Source organism: Etheostoma cragini, chromosome 11 (assembly GCF_013103735.1).
Source record: "Etheostoma cragini isolate CJK2018 chromosome 11, CSU_Ecrag_1.0, whole genome shotgun sequence".
Taxonomy (NCBI): Eukaryota; Metazoa; Chordata; class Actinopteri; order Perciformes; family Percidae; genus Etheostoma; species Etheostoma cragini.
Genome location: NC_048417.1, coordinates 20,304,342 through 20,332,251, shown reverse-complemented (window position 1 = coordinate 20,332,251; position 27,910 = coordinate 20,304,342). Strand labels below are relative to the sequence as shown.

General features: G+C 38.3%; 3 protein-coding genes across 3 annotated transcripts in view; 1 reads left to right on the top strand and 2 right to left on the bottom strand.

The window, feature by feature from the left end:
• Window positions 1–20,044: 20,044 nt before the first annotated feature.
• hnmt (histamine N-methyltransferase) overlaps window positions 20,045–27,910 on the bottom strand; it is a 31,147-nt gene continuing 23,281 nt past the window's right edge. The window contains exons 8-9 of the mRNA XM_034885628.1: window positions 23,109–23,115; window positions 20,045–20,055 (exon numbers count right to left, since the gene is read on the bottom strand). The gene's annotated coding sequence lies outside the window, so the exon portion shown is untranslated. The remainder of the gene's footprint in view (window positions 20,056–23,108; window positions 23,116–27,910) is intronic.
• Window positions 21,581–22,730, bottom strand: LOC117953243 (histamine N-methyltransferase-like). The gene is made up of 4 exons (XM_034886072.1): window positions 22,565–22,730; window positions 22,277–22,407; window positions 21,774–21,867; window positions 21,581–21,705 (listed from the first exon to the last, which is right to left on the bottom strand). The coding sequence occupies exons 1-4, from the start codon at window positions 22,653–22,655 to the stop codon at window positions 21,581–21,583; spliced, it is 441 nt and encodes a 146-aa protein (XP_034741963.1). The 5' UTR covers window positions 22,656–22,730.
• Window positions 26,917–27,910, top strand: part of LOC117953242 (scavenger receptor cysteine-rich type 1 protein M130-like) — a 9,763-nt gene continuing 8,769 nt past the window's right edge. Inside the window, exon 1 of the mRNA XM_034886071.1 lies at window positions 26,917–27,053. Within this exon, the coding sequence (XP_034741962.1) occupies window positions 27,017–27,053 (37 nt within the window). The 5' untranslated portion in view covers window positions 26,917–27,016. The remainder of the gene's footprint in view (window positions 27,054–27,910) is intronic.

Genomic DNA, 27,910 nt, shown 5'->3' with positions numbered 1-27,910 from the left:
TGCGTGTGCGTGTGTGAGTGAGTGAGTGAGTGTGTATGAACAGTATACTTTTTGTAATTAAAAACATATAATTGTTATATTTGACTGGATTAAAATTATCTTTTGCAAGAATTGTACGTAAAAATAAGCATAAAATATCTTCTTACTTAATGGTTTACAAACTGTAAGTCAGGACCATTCAAGAAAGGTTTGCAAAATAAATCTTAGATGTAAAAAGACATTGATTGGGCAAGGCAGGTCTGTCAAGCTTTGGATTTGCTGAAGCATTGAGTATTGGTTGGATGCACGGATGCATGGATTGCACATGAAGGGATGTTTTTTAATTTAGCATTTCCAGAACTGAAAGTGCAAGAGCAAAAGGGTAAGGAGTGAACCAAACAATGTGTTCATCTGCTCTGAGAGGCGGACATTACCATCAGGCAATAGTTGGGAAGTTGGTAAACATGTCATTCTCAAACTCCATCCATAAAATGCACGGATGTATTGTAAGACCAAATGCCATCAGCAACCGCTCGTTTTTTATATTTAGACACCCAGTATCGATATCGGGACATCACGTCGCTCAATGTAATATCTAAAGTGTCGCAATAAGTATGCGATTCCGTCTGTTGGCTGTTTGGCTTAGTTCTGTTGGCTTTGGAGCCCGCTTAAAACAATATAATGATTAAAAAGGCTTCACCATGCTTCTGTATGAACTAGACAAATGGTATCAAATCCCATTCCGCATCTATTTCTCACAGGTAGCTATCGCGCAACTTTATAAACACTGCAGAAAGTCTGAGCGATTGAAAACTTATCATCCATGACTGACGTGTGTGACATTTTTATTTGTAGATGTTTTAAATTATCAAAACGAATATCGATATTGCAATATTCATAATCAACACAGCATTATCACATTTTGTTAATATTGTGCAACAGGAGTGGCAAGTAGAAATTACTTTGTTTAAGGGGTCACAAGCAACAAAGGTTGGGTTGGAATCTATGGAGGACGTACTGGTATAGGTGCCGCTCCGTTAGCATTGAGCATCTGGACTGGTAAACATAAGTGAGATGTTTTGCAGTTTACTGACGTCACCTGGATTTCTAAAATTCAAGGTTTAAAGATGTTGAAAGTTAACCCTCACTGCCATTTGTAAAGTTGCTGAGTGTAGCTTTAGTCAATGGAAAGTGCCCCTCAGTGCAAAGGCTTCATGCGCTCCCACAACTGAAATATGTGAACTCCCTCGCATACATGTATTTTGAAAATATTCTCATTTCTACCTGCGCTCAAAGGTCAACATTCACATCTTATTCAATGAGTATTTACTGACCTTGTCACCTACTTTGTATTGAGTGTGGACAAATGAATTAAGATTCAACAGCCTCTGTAATGGAAAAGTGTTTTAATTTCCCCCTGACATTAAGGTGTTGTGCCTCGTAGGCATTTGGTGGCACATTACTCGGCGCCTGCTCTCTGGCTGTGCCATTGCCCCTCATGTTCCACTTAAACACTTCAATCACAGCAAAAGATCAAAGGAGCTGTTAAACTAATCAAGTGGAGACACAAGAGATGAAACTCCCCGTGTATTCAGTGTTATTTTTCCTATTAGCACTCTCCTCCTTTCTCTCTCTCTCTCTCTCTCTCTCTCTCTCTCTTTCCCTCCTGCTCCCCTTCTATAACCCTATTAACAAACACTGTAAATCCAAGTAGGAGGTTTGCTGGCTTAATTGTCTGCAACATATTTAGAGCAAACAATCATCCTAAACAAATGGCCGTGTATTCGCTATGAGCTGCATTATTGAACAAGGAGCGAAAATCATCTTGGGAATGTTCTACCCTTGCAGTGCTTAACGACAGGGAACAACAATTTTACCACCATCCTCTGCACTAGGTTCATAGCACCGTGTATTATCTGTATAGTATTACATAGAATGTACTTTTAGCTACCATTGGTGACAGCTTCATTAAAACCGGATTTAGTTCTGCAACAACCAGTAGTTACATTCACAGTTGCATCGGTTCAAAGAATGCATGTGCTTTAAATTCTAATGATACAAATAAAGCCATAGGCAATAATGGGCTAGCTAAAATGAACATATCTGACCGTAATATATTCATGGAATTCTGATCTATGTCTCCTTGCAGACAGAAAGCTTAAGAAGTAGCACGGTAAAAGATTCCCTCTAAAATAACCTACTGTAAAACAGACAAGACCTAAAAGAATTTAAAGCTGTGTGGTTTCATAATAAAATGCTTTGAGGTTGAAGGACAGTCTATAGCAGTCCTTAAGAGTCCATACTCCATCTTAATAACACCCCGCCACAGACCCTCTACCACTTTTCACTAGCTTTCAAAAGGCTGCTGTATTGGATAATAACTTGTTATCAAGCAGCTGAACAAGAGGTATATTTTGGAGAAAAAGGTCAGGGGGTGAGCTCCCTTTGATTTTCTTCCTGAAGAAAACAATCTCGGAGATCTAACACATCTCATTTTGCTGTTAATTCAAAAAAACAAAAAAATGTAATAGAGGTTTTAAGAGACGCTGAATTTCTATAAAACATGAAAAAAAAAAACTATTCAATCAGGAGAGACATGTTTGCAGATATGCAAATAAGGTTTATTGTACAGCTAAATAAAAATGTACAAAGGTACAAAGGTAGAGAACCATCAGCCCCCCAGGTGGAATCTAGACACCGGTGGTGGTGACAAAGGAGCCCGAAGACCAGACCGAAGGAGGTTCCGGACGGTCAGCTGGAGTGGATGACTGGAGGTGGGAGGGGAGGTGGAGGGACATCTGAATGGCTTAGGGAGAACTGATTTTGTAAAGCAGGGTTGTGACTCTGTGATTGGCCCTTGCAATTTGTGTACGATTCTGATTGGTTTAGCAGAAAGTTGAACGCCTCCAACAGCTGATTTGATTTAGGTAGAGAGGATTGTTTAAGAGTTAGGTCTTCCTGAAAGGATTTACACTGAGATACATTTCAATAAGGAGAGACTAGTTGCAGATGTGCAACATTTATACACAGCATGATAGCATGTACATTTATTAGATAACAACTGAATTGATTTAGGAGTGCATTAATTTAAAGTTAGGTATTCCTGAAAGAATTAATGCTGAGCTGCATAACAATTGAAACAATAATAGGTAGTAGATTGACGGATCAGTAATTTTCATGAACTTTTATGCTGTAGTTTCTGCAGTCTCAGGCACAGGAGGACACAAGGACATCTTTGGACATTCAGAGTTTCATCAAGCCCAGATTTATCAAGTGTGACATATATGTTGTGCCAATGTTAGAATTCATTTTGGTCTAATGCGGAAATGTAATGTACTGGAAAAAGGGTTAATTTGACAGGTCTTTACATTCCAATCACTAATTAGGTGCTTTCATTTAGGAGCCTAAATAAAGCACACAATCAGTGAATATGCTATTGCAGAAAGAAACATCTGCAGCTACAACTGAAATGAAGCAATTAATGGTGAAAAACAGAAACTCATTAGTTTAATGGAGAAATTACAAAACAGAGTAGTGCCTAGGGTGTTTTTTTTACGCCGTTGTCCGTTTATTTATTTTTACTGATAATACATGTAGCTGCATTAATATCTCTTCTTTGTATTTTTAGCAAGTTCCTTAACTCTGTAATCATAATTACAATATTTGTTCTATTATTGAATGGTGTCTGGATGAGATTAATTCATTAACGAAACATTTTAAACAACTAAGTAAATATTGCATTTCTAGCTTTCAGGACAGGGCTTTCAGGACACTGAAAGAAGACTGAGAACAACAATTATAAGCAAAAAAAAGTACATAGCAGATGGAGAAGTTTCGATCTGATTACAGAGGAGGAAAAGTAGCTCCTGACAAGGGCCATAAACTCTTTGGAGTCCTGCTTGTAGTCTCCTTCTACCAGTCCTTTCACAAGGAAGTTAATGATGCTGGCAAGAAGATGAATCACCTCAGACGGCACACAGAGCAGCTCTGACAAGTGAGCACCGGCGAGTCTGACACCTGCAAGTACCAAAAGAAAGACTAATAGTCATGTCAGCTGCTACCTGTAGGAGTTGAGCTATGTCTGTCTGTGCTGAAAGAAATTCTCCCTCTGATTGTAGGTGAAAAGCAGCCTGAGGGATATGGCTGACTGGACTTTAACAAAACATTAAGTCATGTAGGCCAATGAGAAAAAATGTTGAGTGACTTTAGAACAGATTTCTAAACTTGTTTTAGGCAAAATATTTATGTCTTTATTTATGTATATTTATGTATGCTCCACGGGGCAGTTGTTATTTTTTTTGTAAATTGTTTGTATTACTCATCGGCATTATAATTTATATCGACTCCGTAAATTTACCATGTGCGCTACTAAAATGCTTTGGAATCTTAGGTTCTAATGTTTTAGTCAGTGTTAGCATCACACCGATTCAGTGATGTGTTGAGGGCAGTGGTGGAATATAACTAGTACCTTTACTCAAATATCAGATGCTTTAATGTTTTCTTTCCATGCTACTTTCTACTACTTCACTACATTTCAGAGAGAACTATTGTATGTTTTACTCCACTACATTATTCTGACAGCTTTAGTTGTTAATTACTTTACAAATTAAAAGTTAAGCACATACAACCCATGTTGTTTATGAAACATGATCTTTTATTAGAAATTAAACTATCAATAACTAACAATACAATGGCCTACAAGTCCAGCTAAAAAGAAAACAACTCTTTTAAATGTTTCCCGTTTTTAAAAGGTGAGGATTTTTACTTTTAATACTTTGAGTACATTTTCCTGGTGATACTTACATTAACAATGACTTTTACTTTACAGTGTGATGTTAGTACTATATTTGGATGTTAGTACTATATGTGTCTAAACTGCGCTGCTTTGCAAGATTGTTTAATTTAAAATACTAAAATAAAACTACTTGCACATATATGTTTATCAACAGATAAACAGATGTAGAGAGATGATACATAGACATTTTATTAACAATGCAAAAGTAGTGGTCACAAAAGTTAGTGTAATAATCAATATCATGCAGTACAACAATAATACATGTGAAGGCAGTAATTACTAAAGTTAGGTAAGGTCTTCGCTTACAAGGGTCATACTGAGTAGTGATACAGTACCTGTGTCAACACTTGCCTCAGGTAGTCTAATCTAAAATGAGATAATAAAAAGGTTATGAGTGGAACGATTGTTGTTGACCCCGCAGACTCAGAAGCTCAGGATCAATAATGTGACAAGATTTAGCATATGACTAGTGTTGCTCTTAAACAGTGAGTGATGTTGGTCTCTGGGAAAAAGTAATCAGATAAGACAAGCTGGTAAATGCATTTGCAGTTCATTTTCACTTAACTACAACAGCTGAATTTGATCAGAAAATGTAACACAGAGTAATGACACAGTCTTTGAAATGAAGATAAGGTAAGCTACAGTACGTCACAAAGTCATCCCTCATAATCAAAGTCATTGATTAATCAATTTACGCCTTGGGCTAAGATCACTCATTTCAATATCAATGAAACTGAGGCAAGTGATCGAACCATATAAACTATTAATGCTGATTGAAAAAATATGAAGCTCCTGGTTCAACGTAAAGTACCATGAATGACTGCTTTGGTTTAAATTATGTGCATTTTGTGACTCAGGGTAATTTCACAAACAGAACCTTAAAAAAGTCCTGTTTTTTTTAACATAAAAACAAAGCTGAAACATTTGTGCAAAGCTAAACTGAAACTCAAATACAAGAAATATGGAATTATTCTCTCAGCCATTCAACACTTACTCCCACTGTCAAAACCAAGACCATGTTCATTATTGGTTTTGGAGGATTTGATAATCCTCTCAGTCCCTAACTGGTCTGGGATGACATTTATTTTGGCAAACTGACCACATGTAGATTAAGATAGAGGGCTAGTTTCCTGGTGATTTTCGTGCTTCAACACATGTCCTTTAACCACCCTTGTGACTGAACCCACGCCTGTTTCCCATTTGATCGATTCCCATGACTAAAGAGGCAACATTTTCTGGAGAATGTTTGTCAAATCAACTTAGTGCACACAAGTGCCGTTAAACCTTATCAGCCTTCTCACTCTGCTCTTAGTGATATTCTCACTCACACACACAAACATGCACACTTGTATCCACAATTAGTAGATAAGGAAAACTGTATAGATTCAGGAGTGGCAAATTCAACTAAAATTGTGACATAGCAGGAGTGACTGGACACACACACTCAAATATTGGTTTCAAGCTCACACTAACATTGCTTTGAATGGAGACTACTTTGGCAGCACCCCCCTCCATTTGATTTTGTTCCTACAATTAAATACAATTTAATTGAGATTAAAAACAAAACATGAGAAAGCACAGCATTCTGCTACTTTCGACATGAGCCTGTATTAGCTCATTATTGGCTCATTCAGTATATTTATATTGCTGAGCAGTCTATGTTTCTATTTAATTTTTTTTATTTGAACCACAATAAATCAACAAAAACATGACACAGACCACTTTGTTAAAGTCCAGTTGTATTCACATGAGAGTATGTCGTCATAGCTAAAATCACAGCCATGTGTTAATGAGAAATGTTGGCGTGTATCATCTTTTAAAAGGGAGCCATTATCAAAAGCGGTAAAACAAATGTGACAGCCTCGAGAGCATCCTTTCTCCCTGGACCATCATAAAGTCCCCACAGGGATGGTGTGATGAACGATTCAAGGCCAGCTCTGGCCCAGGGATGCTCCACTGAACCATGCTTTGATCTATCATCCGGCCTTCCCATATTAATGATGAGGTCACAGCGTCGAGGGTCACGGCATTGCTGATAAAAGTGCAAAGCCTGCTATTTGTTATGTGCCCAACTTGACTGATCGTAAGTCTTTTGATGAAAGCGAACATGATTCCACACCCCCGTGCTGTCACACCAAAGACATGCCCGTGTTTCCTCATAATATAATGTCTTTTGAGGATCACAGTGAATGAGCCCTATCATAGTCAATGTAGAACTAAATGAAGTGGCTGATATCACTCATATGACAATGATTATGGTCTTCCAGAGGCAGTTTATGACTCCAAACCTGCTGATAATACACAGGTACTTACTGTGTGCACTGTTAAACGTTTGTAGGTTGTGCTTTTTGTAAGTTGTTAACTGCAGCACAGAACCCAAAAGGCATCTTAGAAGATGTCCCAAACCCCTTTGGAAAGCAGTTGTAAGCTGATTTCCTAATAAAGTTAATTTCAAGAAATCACATAAATTCATCAACATTTACGTTTTACTCGTCTTTACACAGATTTGTCTACTTGTTACAAGTTGTTATGTCATAACGAGTTTAAACAGCAAAAACCTATTGTTAAAGGACATAAAGAATTCTTCTAGACCATGACAAACTTTGCAGATGTATTTTTTCATATCCCTGTAGCTTAGTTTCAACTTGTAACTGCTGTTCATCTTTGCCAAAGCAGTTGGTCTGTGCATGGCATTTGATAACTGTTCCCTTCAAATAAATGTGCGGTGTTTCTGGCTGATGTTGCAGCCATATGAGCACCAATAATTTGGCTTCCATACGTCTACTATTGCATTGAAAAAAACTCATGTCAAATAGCTGTTTGCTTCTAGCTGACAACTGCAGGTAACTTTCATTCCACCTTATTTGACCTACTTAGTAGCAGCCATTGTACATGTAAGTCAGAGTGTCACTATCCTCCTATGTGTTGTATTCATTAACAAAGTTTCAGCTTCTAATTGTTCATTATTTGGGATAATTCTAAAGCCCCCTTGTCTTAAATGAAAAATATAATGCTAAAAATCAGCATACAGCAAGCATGTATGTACTATAAGAAGTTATTCACAAGACTAGAACTTCAGTAGCATTTTTTTTAAACTGATAGCATTCAGTGTATTTGAACTACACCACATAGGTATGAGAAAAATTGTAATATTTATTAGTAGCATTCAGTGTTTCTCTCAGACTGAAGTAGTCTCTCGAGGGAAACTAAAATCTGAAAGAGCATTTGATCTCTGGATCATGCTAACAAGAAAAATAATAAGAAACATACAGCGTGTGTGTAGTGCTGATCAGAATCGAAAAAACAGGTGAAGGTTTTCCACAGACAACTGGTGCAGTATTGAACAATTTTACAATGTTCACAATCCCAAAAATCTGTGTCACATCCATCATATCAGAGCCAGATGACACTGTTTTATTTTTAATAAAAAGCAAGTATTGTCCATGAGTGTGTGTGTGTGTGTGTCTGGGCTGTGACAGCCAGCAGTGTACCTGTAGTGCCTGCAGGAAAAGACTCCCCGTGGTCGGCTCTCAGTCACTTCACTGCTGACTGGCTCTGCTAACATATGGCCTCACACCCTGGGATTCAGGCCTCACTTGGACTGGTAATGAGATCTGCTGATGGATCTTGACTAATTGAAACAGGTTAGATTTTGTGTAAATCAGCCTCAATTTTGGTGAAAACAGGTTTTAGTTCAGTGCTAAACTGTAGGAGTCCAACTAACATTTTGATGTTGAGTAGATGAGGTTGAATGAAGATGGCCAGTGCTAACAATAAATGTCCCATATTGTGAGAAGTGAGATTATTTGTTGATTATAAAACAGGTCGGGGTGTTTTATAAATACTGTGAAAGTATCAAACGCTCAATCCACAGTGAAATGCACAAGGCCATATTCAGAAACTGGGCCTTCAAACAAGCTAACAGGACTTGTACCGTATGGTTTTGACGTCGTGAAAAAAACATATATGTAGAAAGTGCTGCTACAGTGCTGTTACAGTCACTCCAGACGTTCCCCGGCTGCAATGATGGGGCAGAGACTCAAGGGACTACACTGCACGTGTGACGTATTCGGAGCGGACGTTCCAAAACTATGCGTCCAATAAAATCAACAAAACTGACTACACCGGACTGGAGAGCAGCACGTAGTGGTGCGTATGCTCCGCGGAGACGCCTTTGGCTCACACAATCCTACGCCATGTGCAGGTGTAGGCCAGGTGTGCTGGCCTGGAGGTTACATGAACAACTATTTAAGATCAGGGACAACATTTCTAATGTGAAGAGTTTTTATATAATTTTATATTGAATATAGAATCATAGCCTGGAAATTCGGACCCAAATCCTGAAGATTAAGGGTCTGCCAATGAGTAGTGAAAATGGCCCAACTTGAGGGGCGGCACCAAGCGAGCATTTGAAGCTCTCACAGCACACAATTGGATAACACTATGACCACTCACAACAATACAAAGGGTGATGTATCCACAGCGAGACCAAAACCATCAGTGGGTTTTTGCTAATCCCCATCCGCTTAGCTACCAGCGGAGCAAACTGGTAGATTAAACTCTTAATAATGGTAATGGATAATGGTAAAAGAGCAAAAACGTCCTTCTTGCAAAGGAACGATTCAAGTACCGTCTTCTGCTCCTCTTTTAGATAAAAAGCCAAGTCTAACTCCTTCATTTTAGCGGCCTAAGCCGTTTCAAACAACTGGTGTTCGTACATAGCCATCTTGTGGCCATGTTTTCATGTTAACGTTTACTAATGACTTTGACGTTGCAGCGCTGTCGTCATCTGTTTAGCTTGCATTTGACCCGCCTACATTAGATACACCAATGTGATTGGTGCAACTCGGCTACAAAGATATAGTTAATGAGCAGCATTACTGGATGCAAGAGTGACTCGCTGAGCAAATTCAAATTGTGCTCTTGCGAGAACTCTGGATTTCCAGGGTATTTTACAGTGTTGTGAGGGATATGAATTACTGAACCACGTTTTGAAATACGTATTCTGTCTAGCGTCTGTAAAGTACCAGACAACTAAATAATGTTGTGTTGAGTTATAAGCTTCCAGCCCCCTTCACTTTCCATCATCTTACTGGCACAGTTAATATTTGAATGCTGGTATTACTTAGTTTGCTAATAAAAGGATGAGCACAGCATGCACTCTAATGGCTTGCCGTGAATGTCAGCCGGGACAATAAATTAAGCTGTGACAAAGCACTCTGACCCAGACAGGCATGCTTTTGAATCAAGTGTAAGTTATCTAACAGGATAATTGCAATTTGTATACATTAACTCATTGATGTTTATATTATATTCAGCTCTCAACATTATTGCTCTCATCTCATCATTACGTACTCTTCAGAAATTGTTCATGGAGCCGTTTGTTGTTCATCAGCAGCTTATGTTTCTGTGCCCATTTAAGCTTTGCTAAGGGCACCAAACGTGGCTGACTCAATAACCTGAGACAATGTTCAAATGCTACCTGCTTTACTTTGTGAAGTCAGGCACTACTGTAAATGTCTTTCTATCTGTCTTAATATCCTTTCAAGTTTCTAAATCCTAGGAACTTTAAATGTACCATACAAAATGTGTTCATTTGGAATGGCAATAAACCAGGCCATGTTACCCTCCATCCATTAGAAGTATTTTATTTGTATTACCTTTCTTACAGCATAATCTTCATACATATTAAACCCTGTCTATCAGATCTACCATAAATGGCAATCTATTCACTCACCCTTAGGGATCTATTGGGGTTCATTGAATGAATCTCAAACATCAAAGCAATCACTGCCCATGGTGAGTGGCATTTCGCTCTGCTCTCTCAGTCTAGCAGCCATGTTCCGCTTCATTTGAGCCGACATCCGGCCAGAAAATGATCTGAGCAGCCAGAGGAGTCTTCCCAGCCATTTTGTGGGCGTCTGGACGTCCTGGGCTCTTCTCTGTATTCATTAGCAGGCTAGTCACAGCGGTTCGATGGAGCGTATCCTCTCAGCGGCCCGCAGGGACTGTCAGCAGAGTGACGGAGACGGATCGCAGGTGGACCAGCGAGAAGACCTGCCATAGATTAACTCGTCTGCCAGCAGGGGGACTCCGTGGTGCCATTTGTTTTCAGCTCAACAGATAATTTTTCTAATTAACCTTTAAATGCATTGCTTGATGTTGCATTCACAGTGTGGAAAGCACCGAGCACCTGCCGGACGTTTCTTTCAGTTCTTTTCAGTTTGAAAAATTGTCATAGAAGGCTAGTCCTTGAACTCTGATCTGAGTGATCCAATCACAAGTGTACAGTGTCCCAGGACACATTCAAGTACCGTCCACACTGGTAAAACAATGTGGTCACATGTGAGGTGACAAAATCTGCAAGGCATAAATTGAACCGGGATAAAAATATATTGCTTTTTAACCACCTTAAAGGAATAAAAAGTGTGAGATGAAAGATAAAAAAAACAGCTACAGCCAGCAGCTAATTAGCTTAGCAAAAAGACTGTAAACAGGGAAAAGTATCCTAGCTCTCCTTTGGTTGCCTGGCAACTGCTCTGATCCAAGAAAAAGTAATAACAAATAGCAAATAACCCCCTGGTAAAATTACAAATTGTCATTTTTATACCTGTGTGTGTTTTTACCAATTAAAGAAACAAGCTCTTTTTGAGCCAGGCTAGCTGTTTCCTCCTGTTTCTAGTATTTAAGCTAAGCTAACTGACTGCACGCCTCATATATAAACGGATTTGAGATTGGTATCAACTTTCTCAACTACACCTCAGAAAGCAAATACGTATTTCCTAAAATGTCAAGCTAGTCTTTCAGTATGAAATTACCTATTCATATTTATATATTACAACTTTATATAGGCTATTAAGTTTGTTTCAAACTAACCAAAAATACTGTGTTTATTTGTTTAAATCACCAGACCCCATTTACAGTTTGCAGAGACAATTTGTGAGATGGTCTCATCTCTTAAAGTATAACCAAGTAGAATCAGGACAGTCAGTGTCAAACTTCACCATCCAATGTTGCCCCCAGGACAAGAGACTGCATCCTCTGCAAATAAATCCAAAATGGCTGTCCCAAGAAGATTTTCACAAGCCTAGAGAGGTTCATGCTTTAGATTAAAAAATGTGTAATTCCATAGCCATCTGGCTCGAGAAAAGAAATGTAAGAGCTGTGTGGACGCCAGCCCGATGCCACATCTTGGAATGGGCTATTGCTTTCCAAATGGCTTTGGGCTGTGTCCCCTTCCATGTATTTGTGCAATACCATTAGCTTGTTTTCTGTCTGCTCTCCTCTCTTCCCAAAGTTTAAAAAGTAATATTTTCTCAGAGAATGGCTGTTTTTTGATAAGGAATCTAAACTAGGTCAAGGACGTAGTGTAAAGTCATTGAACAGTAATTAAAGGACCCGCTGATGCCACTGTTCAAACTCTCTCTACCATGAGCTTTGAGATAGAAATCCATTCAAGGATTTGGAGAGCCATTGTTTCATTTTCCTCATGAGTAAAATCATTTTCTTGCTAGTTTTTTTCTTCTTTTTTTTCCTGAGAAGCGGAGTCTGTAATTAAGCGAGCTGAGTTATTGTCAAGCCACTGGAGGGACTGGAGAAGTGCTGCCTGTTGACCTATAATATGCGAGTCCACTCATTCAAATAAGCAGCAGGATGCTGGGGACAATGTGATTGCTAAACAACAACTTCAGCTTGAAAACAAGTCAAAACACTATATAGCCAACAAATTGTTGTTTATCCTTCCCCAAAATCAAGCCTATTCAATTGTTTTATGTTGCAGATGATTTATTTAGTGACTTGCAGATATATCAGTAGTTTAAAAAAGCAGAAGACATAGTTATACATGTGTTACATTTTCTATAGCTGCAACATGGGTGTGAAAAGTGATACAATAGCCCTTTTTAAAATGTTTTGTCTGCAACCATGAAGACATGGCCACAATATATTCTACCAGTGAATTAGTTTTGTTGGTTCCTTGCGTAAGTCATGTTAAACATGTGATAAAACACAAAGGTTTAATAAGAGTAAAAAATGTTATAATAGTCTTCACAATGTAGTCTTATTCCGAACCCCACCACTACGGCGAAGTTCTGAAAGTCAGGAAAATAAAAAAAATAAACAGAAATAAATGCAGATCTGGAGAACAATATGTGAACTAATATTCTCACCAGTGGGACCACAATTGCCTTGTTCAATTCATAATCCCTCTCTGTAAGAAGATGATACTTGGCAGCCACCTCCATCTACTGTAACATTGTGCCTGTGGTCTTTTTGTTTCTTAAGGAGAGCTTCTGGCTGAGCATTTGAAGTTTTTAATCTGGCGCTCCAGAGACTAAGGTCACCTTTCACTAGCCCCCCCCCCCCCCCCCCCCCCCCCCCCCCTTTTATTTGCTCTTGCTTAGTTCTGGCAACCCCACTATTTCACACACTATTAAAAGAAATCTGCTAATGCAAGGAGCAAGGTCCTTGGCTTGTGGAATGGGAAATGATGGCATTTCTGAATTCTGTCTCTCTAAAAAAAAAAAAAGGCCGCAGGCGTCTTGTGCAGGGTTTATGACCCTAAGATTAGTCACTTTTTGGAGCTGGATGTACTGCCTTGGGCTTTTTCCTGCCAGAAACTGATTTTCATATTGATGTGCTACGTTGAGCCCTCTCTAGTCCGCATATTGGCTCATGCATCACCTGCACTCTGCAGCTGTCAAGCCTCAGTGATAGCAAGTGAAGCAGACAATTTCTCTGTTAATAAATAAACAAGTGAGACACTGCTAGTACATATTATATTCCTTAAACTCAAAGCATCCGGCTACACACTGCACATTTCATTACTAAAATGAATTAACAGGGTATGAGGCTCAATCTCAATTTTGTCCTGATTTCCTTTCACAAAGCATAATTGTGACATTTTTATGGATTGCTTGCACGCCCATCAACAATGCTAATACAGTAGGAGCACATTTTGAGCTGTGATTGACTATTGTACTTTGCTTACCAGGGCACATTTGTTTTGTATATGGCCTGGCCTGAAAATTGAATGAAAAGTATATTTAAAAACAAAATAGAAATCAGTTATTACGTAATAGTACTTGTAATTCTTGTTCTGTTCCACATTTATGTTTAAGTCATGTTTGTATCGACAAACTACTCACGCTAGCAACTGTGAGAGTAGGTTAAAAACATGGAATATACTTCATACTACTGGCCTTTTTCCCCTTGTCAGAGGGGGAAAAAGAGCAGTTGCAGGATTACACGGAGCAGAGCTTTGCATGTATTACACAGTAGAAAACTAAGGAGAGATTATCCAAGGCCAGATGTGTCTCTCTCCAAGGAAGAAAAAAAAAAACATGTCGTCCGCTAAGAAGCAGCTATATTCTGCCACTGGTAAGCATCTAGCAGCAGGGCGTCGGCGGTCGGCTGTCTGGAGCTTCACGCCAGTTGTCTCTGAATATGCAAGATTTCAGGTTTAGGAAGCGTCCGCCTTTTAATGTTGTTGACACATCATCCATCATACTTAGACAAACATTTACCAAGTTGACTGATTGACGGTAATGCAGCATTAGCCTCTGTTTGCTCAGAGGAAAATGTCATGCTTGTTTATGCATTTCTGAGAGGGGAAAATGTGGAGTTCAAATTAGCCAGTGAAAGGACCTGTGAAGCTATTGCCCCTGCAAGAAAGAATATGTTGCACAGGATACATGTGAGCATGACAAGACTGAACCGCTCTAAAACCAAGCTGATATAATACTCCAATATTCACACAACCACTTTTTTTCTGGCTTAATTGTGAGAAGAAAATGTTCTTTGAGGAGCATTCTAAGCAAACAACACCCTGTAGTTCATGAGCTATGAGAAGAAACCAGCAGGATTCTCTCAGTACAGATTGCGTTTTATTGAACCAGGGCTTGTCAGCATTTTTGGTGAGCTGGTAAAATATAATTGTGTCATCCTTTATAAAGCAGTGCTGGGGTGACAGCACCCACAGAAGCTTCATTACTCTGCTTTTTATTGGGGTGTGAAGAAGGGACATTCTCTTGGTTATGAATAACGTCTCTCTCGCATGAAGTCAAGGTAAAACACACTCGCAGTGCTGGCGCGCTCCGCTGGACGTACATGGATCATTTAAAATGAAATCAATTCAGCTGAAGAATTAGAGCTGGTAGCAAAAATGGTTTTATCTGATGTCTATCAATACCTGTATTGATTTGCTACTAGAATCAAACCTTGTGGGAACTGAGAGGGAAAAAAAATGCTACACACACACAAATATCTGCGCTGCATGTAGGAAGGTGTGGATTGACATCTGGTCATCCGTCATGATTTTAGTCAGGGAAACCCGAACTTCCATAAGTGTTGTGAATATTTACCAATAACAAAGCCCTGGAATTTTAAAACCTAATCCTCATCATGTTTTTATAACATTAGACACATGCATATCCTAGTTGACAGCGTTTAGGTGCTGCAAACCATCCGCCGGTTTTCTGTGCAAATCTATGGAATGTATTTGTTCAAGCTGTAATCGTTTCAAACAATTCGGAAAACATAAAAGCATACAAATAACATAACAATTTGTGGTACCGGAATTCCAAACATTCCACAGGGACACTCCTCAAACTGCTATCTCTATTTGAAGTATATGTAAATGGACTGTTTTTATACTGTATGTACATAGTACAGCAACCATTGACACACATCACTTTTTCTGGGATATAGGGCGGCATTTGTCTCTGGTGCTTCCAAACTCATACAAACTTGGAGAAAAAATAATCCATGCTGTTTTGAGTGAGATACGGTTCCTGAATGTCCTCTGCCTATAGTCTTCGAGTGAGCTGTTCAACATCTGCACGGCTTTCTACGTCGCTAGCCAAGACGAGGTGGCAAACTCGTTCCAGATGGCAGAAAACTGCTACCACACACACTAGTTGATCATAATCTCCAAAAGAACTACTTCCTGTCCCTGTTCTGCAGGTATTCCACACGTGCACCTAGTTTAGAAGAAGTCTCCCAGCTAATCCTGCCTTTTACTGACCAAAGTTGGAGAAACAGTTATCTAGCTGATGTAATCTCACCTAAATACTGAGCATGTGCGACTCCCAACAAAGATAGTATAGAAGTGAGATATTTCACTCTGTAGCTAAAACAGAAACCCAAACACAGGGTGAAAACAGCAATGTGCAGTACAACAAAAATATGGTGTTTTAAAAAAAAATGATACCATGTAAACCTATTCTGGTACAACTACAAAATACAATTATGAACCTGAAAATTAGCATAATATGGGCACTTTAATGATGACTCCCAGCTCCTAAATGGAGTAGCATATTCCCCTATCCACCTGCACTGTGATTTACCAAGTTTTACAACCATCTTTACTGTGTTTGGGTTCTCACCACGGCCATAAACACTTTTTTATGGATAGGAAACAGAACGTTTCACAGTTTAGCAGAACATTTGATGAGAATGGGTTTAGTCGGGAACACCAGCCAGGCAAAAAAATAAAATGGAAGGACCCGAGGATCCTGATCGTAAGTTATTAAGACAGAGGAGTTGCTCCAGGGACCTGCACTTTAAATAAAGCTCCAAAGTTTCCAACTTCATTTCCTATGCACAATCAAGCTTGTGCCCATGAGAGAGAGGGTATTTAAGATCCAATGAATGGATGTGGGCCAGAAACGGCGTTTAATAAAAGACGAAATACTAGTTGATTAATGCACTGAAGAAGAATAAAGCCATAGCTGAACAGGGAAATGTAAGGTTTCATTTTCTTTTTTCCTGACAGGGATTAAGTACAAATATCCCTGCTACCGGTATTAACTTCTGGCAGGATTGCTCTGTGTCATGATCAGTTTTTAAGTCCTGTGTCTGTTCACTAACAGAGCTGCAGAAGTAACAGACATCGTCCTCAGTAATACCAGTAATAAAACATAGCAGATACGATCCGTGGGGTTCAACCGATAAGGGTTTTTAAAGGCCTTTCTGCCAATACATTGGAAGCATTAATAGTATGGCAATATTCACGGTCTTTACTTTGTGGACATTTACATGCCAGAGTATAGTGTTTACCTAAGACGTCTATGCTTATCCTCTGCAACGGCATCACTTGACATCTAAACATGAACTTCCCTTGAATTCTGGGGTTATTTAATTCCTGCAGGGTGGACAGCTCTTTAAAGTACACTGACACACATTGCCAATGCACTGGGATGCATTAAAGTTAAATGGAAAATTAATTTACAAAAAAAACAAATTGTTATGCAAATATATTAACATGTAAAATGTGCGAGGAAAATAAAAAATGTATGCTTTTATTCTAAAAAAAAGATTTAGCTGTGGTCAGGGAGGACTCTCATATCAGAGGTAACAGTGGTATCTGTATTAAGAAGTACTGTTCCATTGCAGATAACCAACATATCACTCTAACCTCAGTCATCAGCAAAACAACTGACACTGCAAAAGGCTATCTTGTTTTTTTTCTCCACATCCCATAACAGTACATGACAAGCACAGCCCCAAACACTGCACCATGTGAGGGGAACTGGGGCATTTGGTGAGGGTAAACGTCACTAGTGTAATTAAGGAGGATCTCACCCTCAGGAACTCTGTCAGTTGACAACATGAACAAATGACAGTGAGAGTCCCTGTCACTATATCAAATGAGCAAATATGGGCTTAAAAGAGCATGGCTTAGAGTCAATATCAAGTTGTTTCTTAAAATTGTTATCACCGTTTGTCAGGCACAGAGAATTCTTCTGAAGTAGCCCATTTTTCCCTTAAACTTTTCTTGTCGACAAGGAGAAGTTTCACAGTTGCAGCACAAAAACCAAAGGCCTAAACTGGAATATATAATTAATGAATTCACTAAATGTGTTGTGTTATCTGTAATTGATCACGATATGAACAAAGGGGGTCAATTAGTGGCATTTTGGCCTGGTTTATCTCTGACACTAATGGTGCAATCTGTGGCATGCAAAATAAATATGTTGCCATTGCTTATCTGTGGCAGTTCTCCATATTCACACCCACAGGAACAGTCTTGCAAATTGGACTGTAAGGCCTTGAATCACTAGATTAATGAGACAGACAAAGGTAAACCCATTCCAACCTTTCTGATTTGTGGTGACTCACCTTGGATAGGTTTAAACCTGTGCAAAGCTGGAAGATCACTTCTCTGCCACACAATTCAACCTCACTGAAAGAAAAAAGACTGAATTCTGCAACTGGAATTCCCACCTTCACATCACAGTGATTTAACCGATATGAGAAAGAATTCACCAAAAGGAGAAAAAAAATCCTTGCAATGAACATTCAAATATATAGCCATATTTTGCCGGACTCAGAGCTGTGGAGGATAGCTGCTTTATAACAGCGGCTGCTAAACAGGACTAATTCTCCTAAATACAATATGCCAAAGAGGCCAGCCATTTACAGGACTGGTATCAAAGCTATATTTGAAGGGACGGCCGCAGCCTCTGCCCATTAAAGTGTGTGTGTGATGTATGTTAGGGCCAGTGTATGTCTGCTCTTGTCTCAGAGATGTCTGCACACTGACATGATGGCTGATAGAGAAAAAGCCATTGTCCCGATACCGACTCTCCATACAGAGGGGAGCAGACAACAGAAGCCGTAATAAGGAAGATAAACATCTAAAGAGTCAATCTGGCCAATCTATCAGTTTTTGTCTTTAAAAATAAGGCAGTAATTTTATACATTTGCATCTTTAATGAGATATGGAAATAAAAGGCAGAAGTTTCTCAAATGAGGAAGGTTGCTGGTGAACGTGTGGAAAATAAAAGAAATTTCAACTATGATTTTGTTATTTCTCTAAAAGTTATCAGCAGAATACACCCTGCAATTTAAATATGTGTTCTTGTCAAAACATTACCTGTGAAGTTACCTTCGAGATTCTTTACTTTTATATTGTTAATGATTTTGATGTGTAAATTGGTGTTTTGATGTTAGGAAAGTCAAGAGTGTATTAAATGTTTAGGAATACCGTTTTGTGCACATTTAATTATTATTTCTTTATTTATTCTTGTCTTGATATTGTGTATATGTTGATTTTTTAGGGTAAATTTTGCTTCCTTGATACCAAACATTCACAAATCCTTCATGTATTTAATTCCTCGCTGGAGATTTAAGTCAGACTTGGCTCACCTGAAGTCAAGTCTGCACAAACCCTAAGCACTGAAAGGCAACAAGACATGCTGCAAAGTCTGCTTTAGCCTTTTAAATCAAGCTTGGTGTTTAGGCATACAAACACAGAGCACTTTGTACATGCAAAGCATGTCATCAGAAAATAAATAAAAATAACTGAGGTGCAGTCAGGTCAAGACAAAATAATAATAATATTCACACTTTGAACACATGGCCCGTTTCCTCATTACACTAAGTGTAAAGATACACTGATGAGTAACATAAAGCCAGAGGCTGGATGTTCAGCTCTGATAGCTAGCCAGATGGACTGAACGAAGTTGATCGTTTTTGAAGAAGAAGGTTTTTACATGGATGCTTTTCATAACCATTACCACATATGGCACAGCTGCAATGTCTGACATTTACACAGTAGCAAAGAAGTATTTATGGACTTATATTTTACTATTGTTACAGCTTCGCATGCACGATACAAAGCTGACGAGGTTAATAGGGAACCGTAAATGTTCATCGTAAACCTCAGAAACTCTGGAGAGACATGGCTTGTCTTACGCCATCAGATAAGCAGGCAGCAGTAAATAAAACATTAAGCAGCTAACAGTATAAAAATATCCAGCTGTTCAGCATGACGAAGTATAATCAATCACCTCGAAAACAAGGAGATCTGTAAACGTTTCATTACATTTATCTAGCAGAAAACTTCTTCTATGATAAGACACCAACTGGCATGTGAAGTAAATAGTTCTTGAAGAGCATTAGCTGCAAACAGTGTCTTGAGGTTGATTATCTCAATGACTAATGCTCTGTCACTCTGTGGTATGAGAGGGCCCAGCGAGAACCCCCGGTAATGGAGCCTGAGCAGGTGCTGAAAGCCCACTGACATCAGGGGGGAGTGCACTGACAAGAATTTCTGATGAATTTCAATTACTGATCTATTAACGCTAATGAGGTAAATGAGCAGCCAGAATACATTTGCAAGACAGCTTGAGACAAGACCACAGCGGTCCGACGTGATTTTGTGTGCCTGCAGCCACAGCAGACACTATGTGTTATGCCATTGTTAGAAATGTCTATGTGTTAACTGGTTAAGTGGGAACTGAAAGTACAAGAATCAAACAACAAGTGGCTCCAAATGTCTTACTTTTTTTCACACATTCGCCATACTGGTTTTGGTCATGTTTGATTAAGGTTGGTGTTGTCACCCTTGGCTGTAATGCCATCTACTTGCAAAGTCAGTGTGCCATCTACTGGAAGTACTGCAATGAAGCACAGATACAGCATCAGCTGTATTCTCAGACATGTAGTACCATCTGCTGGCCTTATAGTGAACAGCATCATGGGGAAGCTCAAGTTTTTTTAATTTCTTTTAATGAAAAATCTAGCTCTTTCTAATGATATTAGGCATATGTAAGCACCATAAAAAAATTTAAAAAACAGACGTATTTACTGTTAAATTAATTGCTTGACTACATTCTTTAGACATTTTAAACAGTGGGTGTAGTAAATTTACTTGAAGAGATGAAGATAGAACTAGCCTGGCACAAAACACCCTGTTAAACTGTAAGTATGTATCATAATTTTTCTAACATCATCACACTATTCATCACATCACCAACCGGCACCGTCAGACACCGCCTACCAAGAGCCTGGGTCTGGCCGAGGTTTCTTCCTAAAAGTGTGTGTATTCTCACCACTGTCACACTGTTGTACTATGGTTGCTTTTGGAGTAATTACTAGAATTGTTGGGACTTTATAAATTATAGAGTGTGGTCTCGGACTGCTATATCTGTAAGGTGTCTCAAGATAACTGTTGTTATGATTTAATACTATAAATAAAATTGAATTGAATTGAACTGAATTAAAACGCATTCTGTTTTCAAGCTTTGGTTTTTGTGCAGACAAACACATTATAAAGAGTAAATAAGTAAGATTTGGAGATGCTAGTAGGTGGATTTGAAGACTTCCCCCTGCTTCCAGTCTTTATGCTGAGCTAAGCTAACCAGCTGCTGTTTTAAGATTCATATTTACTGTACAAGACAAGACAAGAGAGTGGCATCAGTCCGTTATCAAAATGACACACTTTTCCACCAATTTACTCTAAATGGCAACTCACGTGTTGTATTGACCAAGTTTGAATGGAAAAAAGATAAATACAAACCAAATCTTTTCATGCGATATAATTTGATTTCACTTATTTACCGATTATATTAAACTTGAAATATTTCTTTAGTCAACAAACAAAAATGTTTACAGGCTTGCACAAATGCTGCTGGATTTTTGTCCCATCCTGATGATGTGTGATGTGATTTAATTTACAGTAGATTTACTAAGTCATCTGGAAGTGATTTTAATCAGCCAATAAACTTGATTTTAGCAACAAGCAAATATGCTGCACTTCATGGTAAAGTAAATGCAAGACTGTACAGTACATACTCAAGCATAAAGAAAAATGCAGCTTGAATTACTGTTAAACAATACCCTGCCATCATTTTCAGTGCTGCACTTATTTCTGAGAAGTTCTAACATGCCTGCACTGATCTCTGGGGAGAAAGCCTGGTAGAAGTCATCTTTCGCTGTGATGAAATTCAGCAGACATTGACCAGTCAGGCTGTTTGGACTGAAGCACTCAGTGATGTCGAAGATGTTGGGAATCTCATGCTCCTAATGTTTCAGACCCTGGCTCTTCAGGCAGGCACTTACCTCTCCTGATGAGCGGTATTTTTGGATGGCGTCAACACAGAAATCTTTCTTGTATGTCTCCACAGGGTGCGCCAGCCACCGTAAGTCTAAGAGTTTAGACACAGGTTAGGAGGAAGAAGGACAGAAAGCAGTATGGAAAACATAGTTCACGTACCTGCTTCAACAATGATCATTAGCCGGCCATTGTTCTTCAGAAGGCTATGGTAGAACTTGATGGTGCTGGCGAGGTTATCCACAAAGTAGATCATCTGTTAAGAAGAGAGTTGTGGGGAACCTGTAATTTAACCTTTTGGATTGAAGCTTGCATCTACTCAAACCCACAGTTAGAAGTGTCTGCTTGTCACTGTAGCTGTGAGTATATATGATTGTTTATAACACGGACCTTTGTCCACTGGCAGCACAGGTTCTGGGGATTTGCTCCCCAGTCAATTCAAGCAGCAGTTGAGAACTTAGTTGGGAGCTAAATCAAATTAATTGCTTACACAAAGTAAGACTGACATTTTACCAGCAGTTTAGAGCACTCTTTAGTCCACCTCACTATAACCCAGGAAAACATGGAGAGAACCTGCAAAGCTCAGAGGCCAGAAAGTGAAACCCAAATCACCTTGTCATTTCATCAGTTTTCAATTGAATGTCCAAAAAGCCAACTTATCATATCTGAATCATGTGTATGAAGTCAAAAGTCTTCAAGTGTCCTTTTTCTTTGACTTGCCTCTCATAGTCCTCACTGTGCATGATATACCAAGCAAATGGGCTCTTCTGAAGGTTGGTGGTCTTTGCTACCAAAGCTATAAAATGGACATAAAGAGGAGAAAGCTAAATACACACAAAACAGTTTATGATAACAGTTGATATAACAAACCTAATAACCTAATTGCAGAAAAAATACAAATCTAAAAGTGATAAAACAACATTTCAATGTGTGGCGTTCTGAATTGTTGATACCTTTGAAGTTGTCTGTGAGCTGAGAGCTACCCTCCACAATGTCAGCAGTGATCGGGACACCAGGGAACGTAGACTGCAGTAGAGTGAGCATCGGGGCATCAATTTCCCCTGGAACAAAACAGTTCGTCTTTAAACTTTGAAATCCTACCACTTCAGTGTATTGCTGTTTCAATGTAAAAACCTTACGCACCAAAAGGTGTTTGTTAGGAATACATTTGTATGAGTTGGTCATATGCCAGTCAAATCAGAGTTAGACTCTTTCCTCCTCGTGTTTGCCCAGATAGTGTTTCCTCGCTGTCCTACAGTAACAAAGTATCACATAACACATCTCTTCAGTCAGTATGAATGGAAGGAATAATTACAGCAACAAAAAACGGAATCTGTCAATTTGCAATTTAGACTTTAGATGCATGATTCGTAGGGTCTTTTAAAATGTGTATCTGTTTGTTTACAACAGTTTTTAGTTTCCCTGCTCAATAAGTGTGACCACACTCTGAAATCATTAATGACGGCTCAACCTGCCTGCTATCATGCTAACAGAAACCACAGTCCTACAATTTGTAATCTGTCAGCAAACTTCTTATCAAATTAAAGGTTTATCAGATTCACAGAAAGGCAGTTCAGAGAAGCTGCTTAAGTGTCTAACCTTCTTATCACAACATTAGTTTTGTAATACAAGTCATGTGAAAATAGATTTTCATTGATTTAGGAAAGTTACGGTGAATTAGCATATTGTGTAAAATGAAAATAAATACCTTTCTTTAATGTAGAATTCAGTTTTTATCCCAAAAAACAATCCATTGTAAAAGCTTATTTACCATCCTTAGATTCTGGCATCATTTCTTTTTCAGTAATTACAAGTAAACAATATTTGTGGTCTATTGATACGGTGAAAGCAACAACTATAAAAGTAATTTACAAAAACAACAAAAACAATTCTTAATACAAAAGTAGAGAGAGACCTTAGTCAAAAATAAAAGTTGAATAATTCTATTTTTAATTTAGATTATACAATATGCATGTGTCTGTCTCCTTCAAAATGACAGAGTGCCCGACCTGCTGTGATAGTGTTCCCAATTTTATTTTTATTTAACCTTTATTTAACCAGGAAGACCCTTGAGATTGAAATCTCTTTTTCGAGGGAGACCTGGCCAAGACGGCACACCAGTTACAATAAAAACAGAAATACAGCATAAACAAAATTGCTCATAGAGGAAAGGAACAGGTCACATGTGGCAGTTGCATTTTTGAATTACTTGGCATTTTAACATGGCCTTAAATTCCAAGGCAAACATGAACTAAGTAAATAGTTACATCTATTAAAACTGCAGGGAGAACTGGGTGCTTTTGACTGGGACACCCCCCCCACAAAGCACACAGAAAACAATGATTTCTGGCCATTAGGAATAAACTGATAAACTCATAAAAAACACTGGAATCATAAATAATAAAGCACCTGTGAGATAATTTAAAAGGTTTAACTGTGGGATCTGCAGATTAATCTTCTTTAATGGACCAATTTATAAAAGACAAAAAAGGTGAAAAAAAGAGTCTTCAAACCAGTTTTCATCACTGCCTTTTGGACGTGAATTTCAAGTTGATCCCAAGGACCAGTCGGAACATGATAAGTATTTTAAAGGCATTGAAAACAGAATGACTGCATCATAGAACACATTCATAAGATGTGATATCTTTTATTAATTATACAACTAACTTGCTGCTACCGGCCCATTTGCACTATTGTACTGTATATTATATACTTTTTATGTTGTTATGTTATGTTGTGTGCAGTTTATGTATTTTTCATGTACTTGGGGGAAGTTGAAGAAAAATTTCCACTGAGGTGGACAATAACGTCAGCCAAATATAATCTGCCTAGCTAGGAAAACCTCATCAGATACATACAATACATGTCTGTCTAGTGTCTAAGGTCATGCATGGTCTAACTCCTCCGCTTCTGTCTGGGTTCATTAACTTAAAATCTACCACAAACAGAGCGACTCAAGATGCAGCTAGGGGAGAAAATCTGCATTTAGCCTTTAGAGCATCAGTGGAATTCAGTACCGCAGTCAAGATAGCGTCTTATTATTCATTTAAGTGTAAGGAGATGGCTCTTAGATGCTTCGCAATTCTCCAACGACTCGCTTCTTGATTCTGATAAGTTATAATTGATAATTTAAAAAAGAATAAGAAATGTGTTGATTTTTATTTAAAAGTTACTGTCTCAAGAGGTGTGCAAATCAGAAAACAGAGTGACTGAAAGAGGACGGGATAATGGACAACAACTTAGAGTTTAGGCAAGAGTACAGAAATAAAACACAAAAACGGCATATGTATATATATATATATATATACACATGATCTAATAAGACAAACATAAAATAATAAGGCAAAACACAGATGTGTTCATCTACTTAATGAAATCACATCTTACCACCTCATGTTTCATGTTCTAAGAAGCCAATTCTCCACCTTTAGCCATGAGCCTCATGGAAGATTACTGTGAAAGAACGTGACTTTCACAAACATGTTTAAGGCTTAAGCATGGAATGACTGCAAAATAAAAAAAAACCTTAGTAGACAAGACATTTCCTTAAAACTGTGTGTGACAAATACTGTGTATATCAAAATCTAACAAACTCAGATTTAAATGTACTAAAGAAATTGTTGCATCGAGATGCATCGATAATTGGACTAGACTCAGATCGGTGGCCTCTGAATCGGAATCGAATCGTGAGGTGGCAAGAAATTCCCATGCCTACTCAACACTGATGTTATCTTAAGTTTTAACTATATAGAATATAGTGCTATCCTTAAAACAATGTATAGACCTTCCCTCTTTCTTTTCTGTGTGAGGGAACCAAAACAACTTAACAATAGCCTTTAGGCCTCTGGGCCCCACATTGGTGTGGAACCCCCCCGCCAACGACAGTGAGCAGGGTGTACAGTGCAGCCCATTCTCATTCTCAACCGCTGCTAAACGACATTATCGGTTGATTTCCAAAGAATCACAAAATGTTGCATATGAGCGTTCTATTCACGGCCACACGGTGGCAGTTTAACCTGACAACCCAGATAGTTTGGAACACAGCATCCAAGAAGCCGTCATCGGGCACTTTCAGAAAAATACCCGTAAGGTGATTGGATGAACTATCTGTCTATCACGTTTGCCAAATTTTCTTCTAAACACATTTTTTCCATGCTTTTAGGAATAACATGTTGTATAACCTAGGCTATAGCTGATATATGAACAAGCCCATAGGGCTGCTTGATTATGGAAAAATCATAATCACGATTATTTTGGTCGATATTGAAATCATGGTTATTTACCATGATTACTCATTCAATTTTGGAAAGATGTTGCATTATTGAAGTTAAAAAACTGTGAAACAGTTAAATCAACAGTGAAAACACCTTGAACTGGGACATTTCCCTTACAACTTTTCCAATTTTAACTTTTTTTCATTTAAACCCAAGACAAGTAATAGGAGCCAACATTGTAATTGGGATTCAAATTTGAATAATTGCACATCCCTAAAACCCTTCTCTGCAAAAATCTTCAGAATATAGATAGGAATTAAACTGGAAACATTGTTGCATATGTACTGAAGTGAAGCTATATGGTTTAGGAGTACGAGAACAAAACCTTTAAAGATGTGGATTTTAAAATTCATACATTTTGAAGTCACTACAGGTGAAAGGGTAACTAAAATAGGTCACCATGAAACCCAAGTTGATTATTTAAAATTCTGTTTTGTATTACGTGATCTCTGAAATGTAATGTCATCATTGTGAACTATCATGTTTCACTTTTGTTCCCTGGACTGCAGTGTTAGGGGTTCACAAAGGAAAATCACTTTTTTTTATTAAAGTTGTTGGTATTTGGGGGAAGTATCATCTGCTGTAATGGGAATTTTTGTGTGTCTCTTGAACTTGTTCCATTGGTTTCTTGTTGGAGATCTTAGAAATCTGTGACCTTGAAAGCAAATGGTCAGTCCTAGTGTTATCTGAAAGTACTAGTGCACCACCATGGCCGGACGTTCCCCCAGTTGCATTTCATTTTGCTGGTCACTCAGTCAGTCAAAGGTCGCCAAGATGTCCTGATTGGCCACTTCAAATCTATGATGTGGAAAATGAGTAGAGCTCATCCTTTCAATATCGGGGGTTAAGATCTGTCCCATGTCAAGAATAATAAATGCCTAGAATTTGATTTTAGGAGTAGAATGTATTTTTAAATTACATATTACTTGTCTTTCAATTGAACTGGTGGACAGGTGGAAAATGGCAACAAAATAAATGGAGAAGTAGAAATGTACCTGAAGGGAGGGACGGAGAGGCAGGATGTGGCAGTCAGATATATTCCAGTGAATCTCCATCTCTTCCTGTGTGCAGATATCCACTAAGGGCAGCACATATTGGAGACAGACAGGCAGAAAGAGGCTCTACCTGGACATGGATCACCTGTTGGTGCTGTTGCTTTTGAACTTAGGTAAGGCTTTGCTTTCAGGCACTACAGACAAAAAAGTAGTTTTTTTCATGCACTGGTCAGTGCTTTTAAGCAGTCTTTTTTCAGACTAGTGGAAAATATATATTTCACTGCTTTATTTTGTCTCTCTGCATCTGTATCGGTTTCCTAAATACACCAAACTTTAGCATTTCATAATGTGTCATTTGCATATTTAAACAACATTTCAGAGACCCTGTAATACAAAAAAATCATTTTATCAGTGTAAATAATCAACAGGGGAAGTTTCATTGTAATATCCATTAGTTAAAGATGTAATCCCTATTCAGCTGTAGTTTCTTTAAAATGTATGTAAAAAAACACATCTTCAAAGGTTTTGTTTTCATACTATAAACCAGATTCCCACTTCAGTACAACACACCAGTTTCATTCCTCTATTCCTATGTTGTGAAGGTTTTTGCAGAAGGGATTGTTCAATTATCCTTTATAGAGCTGGGTACCGAATTCTAAACTTTTCAAGCACCAACCAAATTGCCTCCTTAACATCGCGTATCAAAAAATGCCTCATCATTCAATTCCTTAGGAGTGAATCTCATCAGCGTCAGTGAGCCAATAAGCATAAAGTATCCTTCTACCAAGATCTAATAATGTCTGTGATTGGTTATCTTAAGTTCATTGTCGTAGAGACACATTTTTCTTTGATAAAATTGGTATTAATTAAAGTATTGTTTGGGACTCGGTATTGAGTTCGACATTTCTATTTTATTTTATTTTTTTCATTGCTTGTCGTCACTGTAAATGAGGGCAACCTCGGTGTCTCACAAGTTGAAATAAAGGTAATTTATTGATTGATATTTTCTTATTAAAACATAAAATTTCCT